The 17,388-nt window shown below is 48.1% G+C and overlaps 2 protein-coding genes across 26 annotated transcripts in view; one reads left to right on the forward strand and one right to left on the reverse strand.

The window, feature by feature from the left end:
• Positions 1-522: 522 nt before the first annotated feature.
• HSCB (HscB mitochondrial iron-sulfur cluster cochaperone) lies at positions 523-13,400 on the reverse strand. 3 transcript variants are annotated; one of them, XM_039505006.1, is made up of 6 exons: positions 13,128-13,400; positions 11,085-11,181; positions 9,108-9,197; positions 7,919-8,063; positions 5,496-5,543; positions 523-696 (listed from the first exon to the last, which is right to left on the reverse strand). In XM_039505006.1, exons 1-6 carry the CDS (start codon positions 13,352-13,354, stop codon positions 605-607), a joined length of 699 nt encoding a protein of 232 aa, XP_039360940.1. In that variant the 5' UTR covers positions 13,355-13,400; the 3' UTR covers positions 523-604. The 3 variants fall into 3 exon arrangements, with proteins under 3 accessions (XP_039360940.1, XP_039360941.1, XP_039360942.1); XM_039505007.1 differs by lacking the exon at positions 523-696 and adding an exon at positions 2,525-3,312; XM_039505008.1 differs by lacking the exon at positions 523-696 and adding an exon at positions 4,622-4,704.
• A 42-nt stretch (positions 13,401-13,442) lies between these two features.
• The window catches only part of CHEK2 (checkpoint kinase 2), a 42,646-nt gene continuing 38,700 nt past the window's right edge, over positions 13,443-17,388 (forward strand). For 8 of the 23 annotated variants that reach the window (XR_005589541.1, XR_005589538.1, XR_005589536.1 and 5 more), the window contains exons 1-3: positions 13,445-13,504; positions 14,563-14,663; positions 15,416-15,670. Coding sequence is in view for 17 of the 23 variants with exons in the window: in XM_039504986.1 (XP_039360920.1) it covers positions 13,449-13,504; positions 14,563-14,663; positions 15,416-15,670 (412 nt within the window). In the remaining 6 variants the exon portion in view is untranslated. The other 15 variants (XM_039504994.1, XM_039505000.1, XM_039504990.1 and 12 more) reach the window with 12 other exon arrangements.

Raw genomic sequence — 17,388 nt, forward strand, 5'->3', positions numbered from 1 at the left:
GCCCTCAGTAGAACTGAGAAAGTATTTACCATCTGTCTCCAGGTCCTGCAAGAAACTCTCCAGTGAGCAATCTTAACTAAAACTTTTCCTATAAACAAGCACCATTTTCCCCACAGCTGTGAGCGTTTGGTAAGGAGACTGGAAAATCCACCAAAGTGGGCATTCAGGCCTTAATTAGGCAACGCTTTTTGATGTCAGTGGAAGTTTTGTCCAAAGACAGCAGCATCAGGCCCTGACTAAATCCCAATAGCAACAGTGATCTGCATACTCATTTATTGTCCACTAGGGATAGGTAGATATATACTTTGGGATATAGAAGATATAAATATTGAGAGTTAGGAGTGTGGCCACAAAGCTAGCAGTTGGAATTGAGGAGCACAGGGTCATTATTGCCAGCGACATTCCACTTCCAAGACTGCCATCTAATGACAACGGGTAGTACATGGATGTCTTTTACACAGCTCTTCTGTTTCTGTAGGTAAGGAAGGACCGAAAAAATTAAGAGGCACACAATGGCTGTGCTCCTTTTAGTTCCTGAATCAGAAACTACCAATCACTACTTTAATCAAAAGTGGATCAGATCTTAATGGCAAAGAATGTGATATCAGGAAGGGTTCTTCTTGCTCTTCACCTTGTCCTCCAAGTTTTCAAAGTATTTCATTTTGGCTAGAAGTTTCTTGGCTTCTTGAAGGTCATCTGAAATGAAACAAAGAACTGAAGTTTATATTAGGATAGAGTCTCTGTTTCATCTTAGAAATTTAATTTAAAACATTTTGTTGTTGTAAAATGGCCATATCAATAACAAAACTAAACGTGAATTTAAAAAACCCAAATACCATGAGTACCACAGTAAAGCCTATGTTGCAACAGTGGAGGCCTCAGTCAGGATTAGGCACAAATGTAAGAAATGGGCTTGTCCCAAATGCTTACAATCTAAAAAGACAAGGTGTACAAAGAATGGGGAAAAGCCATGCAACAGTAGTGCCCTCCAATAACACCTCTGAGAAGGACCAACAAAAAAATCCCAGTGGACCATTAGGCTACTAGGTATCAAACTGTAAGACTGGCATCAGAGGAGTGCTTGGACTATTTCCATTACAAACTATAACAGACATAACAAGAGTAAGACCCAGCAGCCTGGCTAGGAATCACTGCTACAACGAAGATTGGCTCCATCCCAACCCCATTGCCAGAAGGGCTCTGCCCGTAACAGGGGCTCTTTCAGCCAGCACTGGAGCATGCCTTCAGGCTCTGTATTTTTTTTAAGTGGTGTTAATAGTAGATCCTTTATGTTGAAGGATTTAATAATATGTTGTAGTTAAAGCAATTTCATCCACTGATGTGAGGCCAGCAGGGCAGGTGATCATTACAGTAGGAAACCCGTAGTAAGGTACCTATAGGCATATGACTGTGGAATTAGAAATATGGGCAGCCTCTGGTCTAAGAGACCAAGAAAAATTGTAATGTTGAGGGAAATGTTAAAATGGAGACAGGGTAGATGAAAGGGTTTGTACCCTGGGGTGAGAGAGGGCCCTGAGATAAGGAGGATCTTGAATTCTTATTTCCACTGATTCCATGGTAGTGGGACTGGCAGAGGAGGGATGCAGAGACCACAGGAGTAGATGACTGAGTTCTGGCACAGCTTTCACCAGTTAGATGTTTGGTATATCATGATGGTCAGTAGGGAGAAAGCGTGGCAGACCAGGCCAGTGCAACCATTAGGCAAACTAAGCGGCCACTTAGGGTGCCAAGATTTGAGGGCGCCAAAAAGCGGTGCCCAAAATGTCTGGGATGCTCACCCAGCGCCAGCTAAATGTGTAACCCTCTTCCCGCCACTGTGTGAGGGGGCGCTGTGGCTTTGATCAGCTCCAGCCCGCAGGCCGAGAAGTGATGTCATTCCTTCTCTGGACGCTGGGGGCACTGCGCTCCTCCCTGCTGCTCTGGCTCTGCTCCAGGGCCCCCACCCCTGCTCAGTCCCGCCGCACCCCCACTCCCCTGAGCTCTGCAGAAGGGCCAGGCCTGCACTCACCAGCGTGGGGAAGTGCAGAGACCCAGCCCCAGCCCCAGCACCAGGGAGTGGTTCCCCCCTGCCCTCCAAGCCAACCGCGCCCCAGCAGAGGCCTGCCCCCCCTCACTCCCTCCCACCCCTCCGAGGCCTGGGGCACCACACTCCCTCCCCCCACAGGGGAGCTGCGTAGGGCCCCAGAATATCTAGGGACGGCCCTGGTACCCGCCACCCTACCCGCAGCCAGCCCCTGCCACACCCCCATGCCTGAAGCCAGCCCTACACCCCATCTCCAGCCAGCCCCCGCCACACACCCCTGCCTGAAGCGAGCTAGCCCCATACTCCCCTATCTCCAGCCAGGCCTGCCGCACCCCCCTGCCCAAAGCCAGGCAGCCAGCCACACACCCTGTCAGCTTATTCATTTATTTTCATTAAATATGTAGACTACATAATGAAATTAATAATTTTTCAAGCCAAATGTGTATTAATTCTAATGAACAATGCCACATTATGCAGTATTCATTTTTGAAAGTTTATAAAGTGGGGGGCGCAAGGTGAAAGTTTTGCCTAGGGCACAAAATATCCTTGCACCTGATTGCATCCCCTATAGGAAGTTGTCTCCAAACTGGATCTGACAGAGTATGTGTCCATTTAGCATGCAAGCCCCAGATGGGATTAAGGTGGGACTGATTTTAGTGTACCATTGGCTCTGCTGCAGTGTCAAGTCCCTTTGTAAGGGGACTACATGCCTCAGCCTGGTGGCTATGGAAATACAGGGAAGGATTCAAATCACTGAGAGCAATCTTCATGTAGGTGATGAATCTTCAGAGGTGGACAGGGGATCCTGGACATCATGAGAGCCATGGGCCTATCAGAGGTAGTTACTGGATCAACTCACAGACATGGCCACTCTTTGGACCTGTTTTTTGGATTGGGACTGCAAGTTAAGCAACTGAATCTTAAACTAGCATCATGGACCAACAGTTACTGCCTATGGTTTGAGGCTGGGGCTCATTTCTACTGTCAGGGTGAGACACCTCTTTGAATGGTCTGCCTTTACTGATTAATGGAACTAGAAGGGTTCCAGAGAGTCTTGTTCCATTGTTAGGCCACAATCTTGATGATTAGGGAAGACAATACTTCTGGTTTCCTGGTGACAGAACAAGGTCTTGAGGGAACAAGGGTCTCATCTTGGCTGGTAGTTTCAGGCAGCGATTGTCACTCAGGTAGTGAAGATGGTGAGAGAGTTTGTCTTGCAGGCAGTGTTGTGGATCCACATACTTCCTGGCAGGTGATGTGAGGCAAACCTGCAGCCAAACCAGGGCTACTCACTCAGCTGTCCCTTCCACAAAGCTGCACTGAGCCATCACTCATGCATGTGGCAACAATGCAGTGAATTCTCTTTCCCACAGAGCCTGCAGTTACTCAGCCATCCCTGAGCAGAGCCTGGGTCGGATGACATCCAGGCTCAGGTATTTCTCCAAGCCCACCAAAGCTGCAAATCACTCTGTGCAACAGCATTACCCAGTTCAGAAAACTTCTGCTGCTTCACAGTATATCAGAGTCACTAGACTAGCGGTCCCCAATGCAGTGCCTGCGGGCACCATGGTGCCCGCCGGGACATCTAAGTGCGCCTGCGAATTTCAGCTGCGATGTCTCTGGATGACACTGCTTGTCAGCAGCATTTCGGCAGATGCTTGTCCGCCACCACGGCCCTCTGTGGCTCGTCGTCTGGTGTCTGCCAGACAAAAGAGGTGGGGGACCACTGCTCTAGACTCCCAGCCTGCTCCTGACCAGTTCTTACCCTGCCTCCTGGCCCCCCCCCCCGATTCTGAACCATCTGGCTTTGATCTCTGTCATATACCTGGACTCCGGCTACAGACCTGATTGACTTATCTACAGACATGGATTCCTGTTCTGACCCTGGCTGTCCCCAGATCTCTCTTCCAGTACTACCCTTGGCCCAGTGCCAACCCTACATCCAGCTTTGTCCTCTGCTCCAACCACTGATCTCACAGAACTGGAAGGGACCCTGAAAGGTCATGGAGTCCAGCCCCCTGCCTTCAATAGCAGGACCAAGTACTGATTTTGCCGCAGATCCTTAAGTGGCCCCCTCAAGGATTGAGCTCACAAGCCTGGGTTTAGCAGGCCAATGCTCAAACCACTGAGCTATCCCTCCCCCATGACAGGTGGAGGCCAGTGGGGAAACAATGGGTCCCCTGTTTGCCTCTCTGTGAGGGCAGGGAGCATCCTGCTTAGAAGGAAGCAGTAGTGCACACTGCTCAGAAAGTCATCAGTTGACACTGACAATCTAATTAATTATTGAGCTGTGTTCCACCTTGGGTAAGATTATGGAGAAGGCTGTGGCGAGACATGGCTCACACTATCTAGAATGCTTTTTCTCTCTTCAACACTTCGCAGTGCGAACACAGACCTGGCCTTGGCAAAGACTGTCGTGGTTGATTATCTTCTCCAAGAGATGGATGAATATCAGGTGTTCATGCTGGTGGTATTTGATCTGTCAGCTGCCTATGACACCATTAATCATAAGATGTTGACTCACCAGCAGACCCTAGCAGGAGTGGAGAAGGCTGCTCTCCAGTAGCTTTGTTCTTTTTTCTTGGAGAGATCTCATTGGCATTTTGCTGTGGCAAGTTCGCAATTACTCCTCCTCCCAAAGGGCTGTTGATTGTGGAGTCCTAAAGAGTACCATTTTGTCACCCTGCCAGCCTTCAAGGTATATATGGGGCTGTTAGGAGAGTTGGCCAGGAGGCATGGGATGCAACATTGTCAGTTTTCTCTCATTTGACTCAAAAAAGAACAAGAGTACTTGTAGCACCTTAGAGACTAACAAATTTATTTGAGCATAAGCTTTCGTGGGCTACATCCGATGAAGTGGGTATTCACCCACAAAAGCTCATGCTCCAATATGTCTGTTAGTCTCTAAGGTGCCACAAGTATTCCTCTTTGCGGATACAGACTAACACAGCTGCTACTCTGAAACCTGTAATTTGACTCAGAGAATGTCATTCAGTGCCACAGCCAGTGTCTAAAATTGGGGTATGGATGAGAGTAAGATGGCCAAGACTTAACCCAGACAATACTGACATGATGACAGTGAGCTTAAGGAAAAGAGGTGATGACAACAGTGGAGGTAATTTCAGTCTTTTTCACTGAAGGACAATGGACATTATGGTTTGCATCTTACATGCAGATGCATCATAAAACCATTCAGAGACAAGCTGGTGCAAAACACAGCAGCCTGCTCACTGAGCAGGTCATCTTGCTAGAAGCTTGATATCAGTACTCTGGGATCTGTACTGGCTTGCCCATTGGTCTCTGGAAGTTTTTTATTTTTAAAGGCAGTGAATGACACTTGAATTCTGTAGTTCCCTAAATACTTTATACCAAAGCATGCTGTTTTTAGCACTCATTGCTCTGACATTAGAACAGTAAAACAATTCAAGAAGTAACTGATTGAGATCACTACCTCTTTCAAAAGCTTTGCTCACATCCTTGGTCAATTCTTCTCGTTTAACTGTAAAAAAAACAAAAAATACATTGTCTTATTCAGAGCTGTATATATGCTCACTGAGCACTTTCAATAACATTGCATTATGACTTCATGCTGGGAAATAGATATGCTGCCAGCACCTTTGCAATAATGTTGTTGCTAACTGTTTTGTTCTGTCACTAGCTATTAAACAGTTTAGCACCAAATCAAGAAAGTGAATTTTAGTGTAAATAGGGAGATTAATGTTATCACAAACTTTAAGGGCTAGTAGCTTGGTTGAAACTTCAGCTTGCACTCTGAATTTTATTTTACCCTTTCACAATACTGACTATTGCTATTATTTCTTGCAGCCAGGATCATTAACCCTGCAGACTGGAAGTGTGAAAATACTTCACCATTGAACTGATGTTTGGCCACTACCTAGAACACATTCATGGAGAAAGTAGGCAGGATGAGAGGACACTCTTACAGCATTCTCCCAAATACACAGTTACCATATATTAAAAACTTTGTGGGTGAAAGTACAAGTCTCTTCAAACCAAATACTTTGCTACATTTTCTCCATATTAACATGCTTTACCATAAAGTGATTTAAAATGTTCTTTGAAATTGGTGACAGTGTTGTTATAGTATATATGTTCTCTTGCCATGGTGACTGGCATTAATATTTAGAGAAAAGTTTCCTGAGTGACCCTCTGAGCAGAGCACCTTTAACAGCTCCCTACTATGGGCCATATCATGCTAGACTATCCTCTCCTTTGTTCAGTAGATGAGACTTGCTGTACTCAAACTCTACATCTTCATTTCATCAGATTGCACTGGTGTGTCCTGCGGACAGCTGAAGTTCAGACTGTTCATCACTATGTAACCTTCCAATTTATTAACTATCCGTCTTCTGAACCATCATCCACCTAGTACTTCTCCACAGTTGACAAGCCCTCAAACTTTCAATGCTTGCTGGAGTTCAGTGAAAGTGAAGAGTGATAGACTGTCAAGCAAGAAAAGACTCCCAAGATTTTCCACTTTGAGCTCTTGCATCACACAGCACTGCTCCCTACACCATTTTCCTAAATGTCTTCTCTAAGCTCTCCTTGGGCTTCTGTGTTGCTCCACTATCTCTTTGGAGCCAAGAATTACTTCCCCCATCAGGCTTAACACTTTCTCAATCTCCACGCTGAATACTTCCTTCACACTAATCCATTACTCTTTATTCTGACAACTTCAAACACTGAATAATGTATTTCTCTTTATAGGCAACATGACCTAAAACACATTTAAACCATTATTCAAAATCTATATGAACATTTATTTGTTGCCAAATTAGGTAGAAGCTTGCTAAATAGATTATAACAGGCACTAGATACATTTCCTGTTAGTAAGATTTTGTTCATGATATTGCATGTATGGAATTTTGCTGTAAAAAGCAAAATTCTGTTAATAACATTAACAGAAATAATATTTGCTTTGAAAAGGTAGCCGTTATAACAAGCTGTGGCTGCACTGGACTAGCAAAGCTGAACTAATAAAGTCCTTTTTAGATTGCTTATAAAAAGGAACCCTATTCCTTGGGGCACCTTGGTAAGCAGTGTAAGTTATCTTGTTTGCAGTCTGGGCGGAAAAAATGCAAGTAGTTTTGCAGCTCAATCTACCAGCACAAACTGGTATCCAGACCCCCCTGACAATCTCTAGTACACCATGTATACATATTCATCTGTGACAGGAGAACCGAGAGGTCAATTAAAAAAATAGAGAAGAGGTAATGATATTTACATTCTCTGTAGACTAAAACAATAGGAAAATTGCTTCTTTAAAAAAAAAAAAAAATCTGTCCAGTAGTTTAAGAGAAAATTGGTACAATGAAAGAACAAAAGAGAAACTGGAGATTAGGGCTCCTAGAGCTCTCTAGAACAAGGAACCTGGAGGGTGTGCTTCTAGAAACAGAAGCCACAGGACAGAAGCCCAGGGGCTGCAGGTAAGTGCTGCAGAAGATTAAGGTAGAAAATGAATTGGACTGCAGAACCACAGGGCCAAAGGAGAAGAGCTGTGCACCCTTGGGCCCAAGTGGAGAGATCACAGTCTAGACTAAGAAATACAGGCCCCATGGGAGAGTGCTGTGCAAACCCTGCTATCAAAAGGAGAGATTTATTTCAAGTTTATTTATATTTAATACAGTAGAACCTTAACAGGGGAATTTTGCTTTAAACACTTTTGAACTGTGTGGTATTCTTAGGGGGCCCTGGGCAGGGAGCACCTACAGTGCCATGCTCAGGCAGCAGGAGGTGCTATGGGACAGCCCCCCCCATTACATCACCTTAATTAGAGAGAATAGCCTTTTTTCACATTATAGAAAATATAGTATTGTAACTTATTTTTGTACATTAGACAAGTCTAGACTTCACCTGCAATGAAACTCTCAATCTCTTCTATTTTAGCCTCATTATTAGGTTCTGCCAGTGTCTCATTGATTTCCATGATTTCTTTGAGGAACTCCACATCTATGTCACTGTCTGTCCCTTTCGCCAGTTCCACTCCATTCAGCTCCAGCTGGTGAAGAAGAAAACAATGGGCTCACAATATCTGCTGCTGCCAGGTCTGTATTTCAATCCCAACCACTTTCCAAAATATCAAATCACTAAGAGCTTATCTACACGTGGAGTTAAATCAGGAAAAACTCCCTGTGTAGACAAGCTCCAAAATTAGCAGTTAGCTAATGCACAAAGGGGCACTGGGAGCTGTTAGGGGCAAGGCTTAAAGTAAGTATAGGAGGTACGTCTTTGCTCAGAGATAATTAATCTGTTGGATGGGCAACAGACTATTAGTCCATGTCTACACTGCCACTTATGGTGGCAAAATTTATGTTGCTCAGGGGTATAAAAAACCCCATCCCCGAGTGACATAAACTTTGCCAGCATAAGTGGTAGTATGCACAGCAATATGTCAGTGGGAGAGCTTCTCCCGCCAACGTAGCTACTGCCGCTCATTGGGGATGGTTTAATATGTTGACAGGAGAGCTCTCTTCCGTTGGCTTAGACTGGCTACATGAGAGATCTCACAGTGATGCAGCTGCACTGGTATAGCTATGCTGCTGTAAGGTCTCCAGTGTAGCCATAGCTTTAGTGAGATTACAGTGATAAAACTAATAAAAGAAAAAAGTTATTCCATAGTCAAGATGCTAACGGGGGAGGGATAGCTCAATGGTTTGAGCATTGGCCTGCTAAACCCAGGATTATAAATTCAATCCTTGAGGGGGCCATTTAGGGATCTGGGGCAAAAATCTGTCTGGGGATTGGTCCTGCTTTGAGCAGGCAGTTGGACTAGATGACCTCCTGAGGTCCCTTCCAACCCTGGTATTTTATGATTCTAGGTGGGACAGAGGAGCTCTTTGAATCTCTCAAAGATTCCTGTTTTCTCTTGTGAAAGCACATGAATGGTGGGAAAGCAGAGGAGGAGGTACACAAGATATGGTTCTTTATACTGTAACAAACTACAGTCATCTCCACATGGTTATGGTGCAATACTGCAGTACCGAAATCTTTATAAAAGGCAAAAGATTTATACGATCTGAAGAGAAACTATTAGACACCTTACTAGGTACAATCCACGTCTCAAGGGACTTAGAAGGGTTTGGTAGGCTCTGTTAACCAAGGAAGAGTGTTGTTCAGAAAAGTCCCGCTCTTTCTGTCAACAGAAGATCCAGAAATATTTGTATTACACAGAACTGCCATATTTACAATAAAAGCCAAATCATGCCACATTTAATCAGCATTAAGAAATAAAATTACTATATGAACAGTACATGTCAGTGCAATCTTTAATTGCAATAAAATCTCTACCAAAACATTTAAGGAAGCCAAAAGAATTAAACTGTTATGGAGCTAGATAAGAATGTTGGGTACATTAGAACTACCCCGTGAATACCAGCACTTTAATGGTTCAAAATCTGTTACCTCTGTGATCAAAGTTTAATTTTTTTCTTTATTTTTTAAATGCAGGACTTCAATTGCTTTTCTTCAGCTAGACCAGCAGTTCTCAACCAGGTGTCTGGGGCCCTCTGGGGGGGCTGCAAAGTTTCAGGGGGTCTGCCAAGCAGGGCCAGCATTAGACTCGCTGGGACCCAGGGTAGAAAGCTGAAGCATTAGACTCACGGGGGCCCTGTGATGTGGGGCCCTAGGCAATTGCCCTGCTTGCTACCCTCCAGCACAGGCCCTGGCTTTTATATGCAGAAAAGCAGTTGTTGTGGCACAGGTGGGCTGCAGAGTTTTTAATAACATATTGGGGTGGCCTCAGGGAAAAAATGGTTGAGAACCCCTGAGCTAGACCAACTTGGAATTTGACCTCTTAAATCTCACACTAAGCAGGGCTGGGCATAGTCTATATTTGCAGAAGATGCTTCCAAACAACCAAGCCAAAGTTTTCGAAAAAAGGGACCCAAATTTAAAAACTGTAACTTGAGACTCCCAGGGTATGTCTATGTACTCCGTGACAGTGAGCTTCCCAGCCCTGGTTGACACTTGGATCAGCAGGGCTTAAACTGGTGCTCTAAAAATAGCTGGGTGGACAGTGCTTTGAAGTTGTGGCTCAAGCACTGAAGCTAGTGAGTGGAGTGGGCTTCAGAGCCTGAACTTCAGCCTGGATCACAACTTCAAAGTGGTGTCTATACAGACATTTTTTGAGCACTAACCTGAGTCTGTCAACCCAGGCTGGGAGGCTTGCTGCTGTGGGCTGTGTAAACATACTCCACTCTGCAAATGAGGCCCCAGGACCATGTATTCTCACCATGTTTGAAAATCTGACTCCTGGAATCTCAGAGGATGTCAGACATCCACAACTGGAGAGAATCAATTAATGGAAGTTTTTTGAAAATTTGGACCTTAGGTTCCAGTGGCCGGGTGGACCCAAAAGAAACTTTATTTCAGAGGAAGAGGGGAAGACTACATGACATTGATTCACCATAATAAGTACACTTTACATCCGCCAAACACCACTGATGTAAGCCTCAGGCACTGGACAAGTGAGAGAATGGGTGCAGACAGCCTGGGGGTGTGAAGGGATTCCTCCTCTTCCCCAAATTTAGGGGTTGCATTAAGAAAGAAAATTGAGTTTGGAATTGAATCTTGTTTATCTCACTTTGTTAGACGTGGACAAATTCAGTTATCGACAAAAGTACTTTTTAAAGTGACATTCAACAGCAACTTTTTAAAAAAAAGGTTAGCCCCTCCAAATAATAATAATAATAATAATAAAAAAGCTCTCTCTCTACCTCAAGTGAAAATCATTCCATTTCATGGACAGGGAACTTGCAGTGCAAACTAGGAATGTATATGAAGCTTCTGAGAAAGTCGGGGGCAGTGATTAGAGAACCCTGGGCTCTACCTCCCACCCTGTACTCAGTCCATGCAAATGCACAGATTTGGGAGCTGGTTCCTAAATAAATGTTGAGCTGCCAATGAGTTGTCACCATGCCCTTTGCCTGGGTGACTTTCACTGGGAAAAGGGACAACTAGCCTACATCAAGGCCTGTGCCTGGAGGCCCAAGGGCAAGTCTTCATCACCCTAACTCCTAACCTGGGGTCTCTGGCTGAAGTAATCAGGGTGCAGGGAGCGCTGCAAGCTCCGGAATCGCTGCTGTAGCTGCTGCACATTGATGTTGAATGAGTGATTGCTGGCGAGAGAGAAGTGGGAAAGCATGAGAGCTACAGCTAGCCCACTATTGTCCCCAACCCCAAAACTCCCTCAAGCCCTAACCTTCCCCACTGCCAGCTCCAACCTCCGAGGCCCTCTCCTGGTTCACAGCTGCCCTTCGATCTTCCCACCCTTCCCCCACCCCCATGCTCCCCTCAAGCCCTAACACCCCACCCCTCCGAGGACCGCCCCTGGTTCTCAGCCCCCCCTCCAACCTGCCCACCCTTCTCCCACCCCCATGCTCCCCTCAAGCCCTAACACCCCACCCCTCTGAGGACCACCCCTGGTTCTCAGCCCCCCCTCCAACCTTCCCACCCTTCCCCACCCCCATGCTCCCTCAAGCCCTAACACCCCACCCCTCCGAGGACCACCCTGGTTCTCAGCCCCCAACCTTCCCACCCTTCCCCCACCCCATGCTCCCCTCAAGCCCTAACACCCCACCCTCCGAGGACCGCCCTGGTTCTCAGCCCCCTCCAACCTTCCCACCCTTCCCCCACCCCCATGGTCCCCTCAAGCCCTAACACCCCACCCCTCCGAGGACCGCCCCTGGTTCTCAGCCCCCTCCAACCTGCCCACCCTTCCCCATGCTCCCCTCAAGCCCTAACACCCCACCCTCCGAGGACCGCCCCTGGTTCTCAGCCCCTCCAGCCCACCCCCATGCTCCCCTCACGCCCTAACACCCCACCCCTCCGAGGACCGCCTGGTTCTCAGCCCCCTCCAACCTTCACCCACCCCATGCTCCCCTCAAGCCCTAACACCCCACCCCTCCGAGGACCACCCTGGTTCTCAGCCCCCTCCAACCTTCCCACCCTTCCCCACCCCATGCTCCCTCAAGCCCTAACACCCCACCCTCCGAGGACCGCCCCTGGTTCTCAGCCCCCTCCAACCTTCGCCCACCCCATGCTCCCCTCAAGCCCTAACACCCCACCCTCCGAGGACCACCCCTGGTTCTCAGCCCCCCCCTGGTTGTCAGCCCCCAACCTTCCCACCCTTCCCCACCCCCATGCTCCTCAAGCCCTAACACCCCACCCTCCGAGGACCGCCCCTGGTTCTCAGCCCCCTCCAACCTGCCCACCCTTCTCCCACCCCCATGCTCCCCTCAAGCCCTAACACCCCACCCTCCGAGGACCGCCCCTGGTTCTCAGCCCCCAACCTTCCCACCCTTCCCCACCCCCATGCTCCCCTCAAGCCCTAACACCCCACCCTCCGAGGACCGCCCCTGGTTCTCAGCCCCCTCCAACCTGCCCACCCCATGCTCCCCTCAAGCCTAACACCCCACCCTCCGAGGACCACCCCTGGTTCTCAGCCCCCTCCAACCTTCCCACCTTCCCCACCCCATGCTCCCCTCAAGCCCTAACACCCCACCCTCCGAGGACCGCCCTGGTTCTCAGCCCCCTCCAACCTGCCCACCCTTCTCCCACCCCCATGCTCCCCTCAAGCCCTAACACCCCACCCCTCCGAGGACCGCCCCTGGTTCTCAGCCCCCTCCAACCTGACCACCCTTCCTCCCCATGCTCCCCTCAAGCCCTAACACCCCACCCCTCCGAGGACCGCCCCTGGTTCTCAGCCCCCCTCCCACCGGCCCACCCTTCCCCACCCCCATGCTCCCCTCAAGCCCTAACACCCCACCCTCCAAGGACCACCCCTGGTTCTCAGCCCCCTCCAACCTGCCCACCCTTCCCCACCCCCATGCTCCCCTCAAGCCCTAACACCCCACCCTCCGAGGACCACCCCTGGTTCTCAGCCCCCTCCAACCTGCCCACCCTTCCCCACCCCCATGCTCCCCTCAAGCCCTAACACCCCACCCTCCGAGGACCGCCCCTGGTTCTCAGCCCCCAACCTTCCCACCCTTCCCACCCCCATGCTCCCCTCAAGCCCTAACACCCCACCCCTCCGAGGACCGCCCCTGGTTCTCAGCCCCCTCACCAGCCCATAAGGCGGAAGAGGTCAGGCTGGGACTCCGGGGGCTGCAAGGCCTGGCAGGCCGGACAGAAGCGAGGCAGCCCCCCACGATCGGGGAGAGGGATGCCACAACTCCAGCAGCGTGGGCCGGGGAGAGAGCCGGGCTCTGCGCCACGGGGCCGAGAAGAGGCGGCTGGAGCCTGAGAGGCCCACAGCGCCCTGCAGAGCTGGCCCCTCCGCACAACCCACATCGGGACAGAACTACAACTCCCAGCAGCCCCCGCGAGACCAGCTACAACCGCATTGGCTGCGTTTATAAGAAGAATCGCGCGGGGCGCATGCGCAATGAGCGGCGAGGTCGGGGTCGGAGTCGGGTCACCATTCATTCGTTCCGCGCGCGGGTGAGTCCGGGTCTCAGGTTCGCGTGGCGATCAGTCCCCATTGCCCCCTGCGCGAGTCCGCCCCGCCCCTTGGAGTCCGCACGCGCCGGTAGGCCCGGCCGCGGCCTGCCCCCGCCGCGCTGAACTCCCGAGGGGAGGGGCCGGGCCGTCTGACGGGGGCACCCCCGCGCGCCGCCTCGTTCACGCGGCTGACTGGGCGGCGGGTGCGCTGGTCTCTGCCCCATGGTGGCCGCAGCCCAGCCTGCCCGGGCCTCGGAGCCTTCCCTCCCAATGCCGCACTAAGCGGGTCCCGCGAAGCAAGGCGGGGGAGGCTGGTTGGTGGGACGGTCAGTCAGGGGCTTGGGTCTGCCTCAGCCCTAGCCAGGGAGTCTCTGTTGCTCCCCCCCCCCCCCCGCAGTGATTTACCTCTCTGCCGGCCGGCGCTGCGAGGGTGGGGCGTGACCACTCTTGCGCTTCCCTGTCTGAAAGTCATTTTTTTGCGGGGAAGCAAGGAAATCTGCATGTGACATGAATTCTGTGCATGTGCAGTGGCGCAGAATTCGTCAGGAGGACTTTTTGGAGGTTATGTGAACTGCCCACTCGTGGCTTCTGCAACCTCACTTTTCTCTGCCAGAGTTGGGGCCTTTACACTAGTGTCCCTGTTGTGTTTCCATTTGGGTGACAGCCTCTTGTTTCCCCATAACTATCTCTTTTAGTGGCTTCTACAGTACCTATCACAACAGTCCCCAAAATGCTCTCTCTGATGGGTTAAATGAATACAGCATCTTTTACTTTCCATCCAGCTCTAGTCTGGTGTTACTGTACATTGTGAAAAGGCTCCTGTGCACCTCCCCTAAGGTAGCTGCATTTCAGATGGGGGCTAAGCAATTGCTGCTGGAATGATCAGTAATGTGGAGAAGTGCTTTGAGGTCTCTTTAGCTGAAATGTACTGTGGAAATACATGATCATTATAATCTTCAATTAACTGCTTTACAGATTATTTCGTGCTCTGATGCCTATTTCTTGCGCAAGTGTAGCAGCTGATTATATAAGCTTCATGTCATTGTGTACCTATGTAGAGTATCTGCAATCAAGGTTGAGACTTTAGGTGTGTATCCAAAGCTAAGACAAAAACAAAAGAAACAACCTTTCTTGGGATGTCCAGCGGTTTATCAGAGTAGTAAGTAGTATAAAATGAAGTTTTTTTTTGTTTTTTTTTAAATAAACTGTCCACACAGACTGGCCTCTTTTTCAAGAATGGTACCAGTGTTGGGAAGGGACGGCATCAGAAGCTTTTCTATAATATTAAATGTTTTTTTGCTCAGGATTTGCTACTTGTAGCATTCTTTTTGCCAAGGTGAATCATTGTCTAGTTTGTCCCATTCTGTTTGGAGAGTTATTGCTGTTGTTATACAAATGCACATGAAATCCGTGCCCTGAAGAGCTTACCCAAAAGTCAGGGATTGTGGTTAAACTGCTGCTGTACAACCAGCAGAGGGAGTGTTACACACTTTTTTGAAATTCTTGTTCAATTGAAGTGGATTACAAAAAAAAAAAGAGCAAACTGAACATTACCCACAAGCCTGCTGATTTCTTTAGGCCAGAAATTTTATCTTGAAAACTACTACATTGGCTGTTTCAATTGTGCACCTCTACCCCGATATAATGCTGTCCTTGGGAGCCCAAAAATCTTACTGCGTTATAGGTGAAACGGCGTTATATCAAACTTGCTTTGATCCACTGGAGCGTGCAATGCCCATCCCCACCCCCCACCCCGCACTGCTTTACCGTGTTATATCTGAATTGGTGTTATATTGGGTCACGTTATATCAGGGTAGAGGTGTATTTAAATATTTGTCAGCTGAATTAGCTTTGGTGATGAGAATCCTATGCAATATAAAGTAATCTCTGTTTTAAACTTTGGTTCTGAAGCCAAGATGTCTCGAGAGACTGGAAATGAATCCCAGCAATCTCAAGGTGCCCAGCAGTCTCAGAGTGGTACAAGTTCTTCCTCCAGTGGATCACAGAGTGCCAGTCAGTCGTCTTCCAGTTCTGGGACCCTCAGTTCTTTGGACACAGTTCCTACTCAGGAACTTCCTTCAATTCCTGAGGATCAGGAACCTGAAGAAATCGTTCCTCAGCCATGGGGTCGACTCTTTGCACTTGGAAAGGGTTTCTGCAATTATGGTATGTATATACCATAGTGGGTTCTCTCAAGCCAATGTGTGTAATAGGACAAAAACTCCTGAAGAAGTTTAATAAAATGGAATATTTAACTTTTGAATGAATGATGAAGTATAATTGATGGTGTGATTGCAGTTTTTGTTTGGATTTTTGTAGGGAGTGTATATTCAGTAAGAAATGTTGCTGCCCATAGGGAACTGAGATACACAGCATCTACAAATCTGGAGGAAGAATTCTTTCAGAATTCTCCTTTACTGCCTCCCTATTTGCCTGGCTAAGATTTTATGCTATTGAATGTTAGTATAGCCCAGGGATTGGCAACCTTTGGCATGCGGCTCGCCAGGGTAAGCACCTTGGTGGGCTGGGCCGGATTGTTTACCTGCCGCGTCTGCAGGTTCAGCTGATTGGGGCTCCCACTGGCTGTGGTTCGCTGCCCCAAGCCAATGGGGACTGCGGGAAGCAGCGCGGTCCGAGGGATGTGCTGGCTGCCGCTTTCCACCAACCCCACTGGCCTGGAGCGGCGAACCGCAGCCAGTGGAGCCGCGATCAGCTGAACCTGCGGATGCGGCAGGTAAACAAACCGGCCCGGCCAGCCAGGGTGCTTACCCTGGCAAAGCGCATGCCAGAGGTTGCCGATCCCTGATATTGCCATATATTTGTAGAATTTCACCCCAAAGCAGAATGAAACAAAACCTTTTAACTTGTCTCATTACTGAACCCAAGGTGGGAAAAAGAATAATGACATCCATAAGAATAATTTGATGCCTAGAATCATGCCATCTATCTGCTAGAACTAAAAAAAGGTGTTTTAATCAGCGTGACTCAGTAGCAGTCTGTATGCTCTTTCTGGTCTTAGGCAGAGCAAGTTAAGTGCAGATCAACATACTTAGTGCAGCCATACTGTGGGAGCAGTGCTTTTACTATGATCTCATGCCAGTCTGCTGTATTGAATTGGAGTAGATAGACCTTAGAGCCACAGCAAGCTTCACTTGCTTGTTAGTGGTCTGCCATTAGGTTTTCCTTTGTTAATAATGCACAATTACCTTATTTTTAAAATAGATTAATAGGAGAATAAATTTATAACAGTTCTATCACCGTTCTATCAGGCAGTGTTTGCATTTTTCTGGTGGTAACTGTGACTCCTCTTAAAACGGGATATGAAAAATTACCATGTCTATTAGCCCAGAGTCCATACAAAAAGATTTTCTTTTATATCAGGATCTATCTAGGAGGTGCCTAATGAATTTGAAATTCTACCTTCCTTCTAGCTGCTGGAAGGGAAAAGGTGCATTCTGCTTCTAGTGCCTTCCCCAAAACCACCTAGCTGCTGTTAAGGAGAAGGGTTTCCACTACTTTATACATTGTTCAGCTTCCTGGGTGCTGTGGGAGGCAGGGGAATAAGTCTCTTTTACTGTCACTCTTCCCCAGCCTTCGATTTTTGAAACTTCTCTAGTGGATTGATTATTCCATCACAATACTAAATTTGAGTACCTCTATTATTACTCAAAGTTCTCCCAAGCACCAGCAATCTAAAATTAATCTTATTCTAGACAATTTCACATCTGTCCATCACTGACCAGAGTTGTGTTTATTTTACATTGCTGTTGCCTGACAAAGTTCTGAGCAACAGCAGACGCCTTGGAGCTATCTGCAGAAATGGGGACATCATATAATACTAGATGCATATTTGGAAAAACTATTATTACAATTATAAGGGCTAG

Source organism: Mauremys reevesii, linkage group 18 (genome assembly GCF_016161935.1).
Source record: "Mauremys reevesii isolate NIE-2019 linkage group 18, ASM1616193v1, whole genome shotgun sequence".
Lineage (NCBI taxonomy): Eukaryota > Metazoa > Chordata > Testudines > Geoemydidae > Mauremys > Mauremys reevesii.

What these genes read in the sequence shown, in the direction of transcription:
- HSCB (XM_039505006.1), bottom strand. Translation starts at nt 13,354, where the DNA reads ATGTGGGTTGTGCGGAGGGGCCAGCTCTGCAGGGCGCTGTGGGCCTCT. An exon ending in ACTTCAGCCAGAGACCCCAG is followed by an intron (nt 9,198 to 11,084) that starts GTTAGGAGTTAG and finishes TTCTGTTGACAG; the next exon opens with AAAGAGCGGGACTTTTCTGA. An exon ending in GAGCAAAGCTTTTGAAAGAG is followed by an intron (nt 697 to 5,495) that starts GTAGTGATCTCA and finishes GTTTCATTTCAG; the next exon opens with ATGACCTTCAAGAAGCCAAG.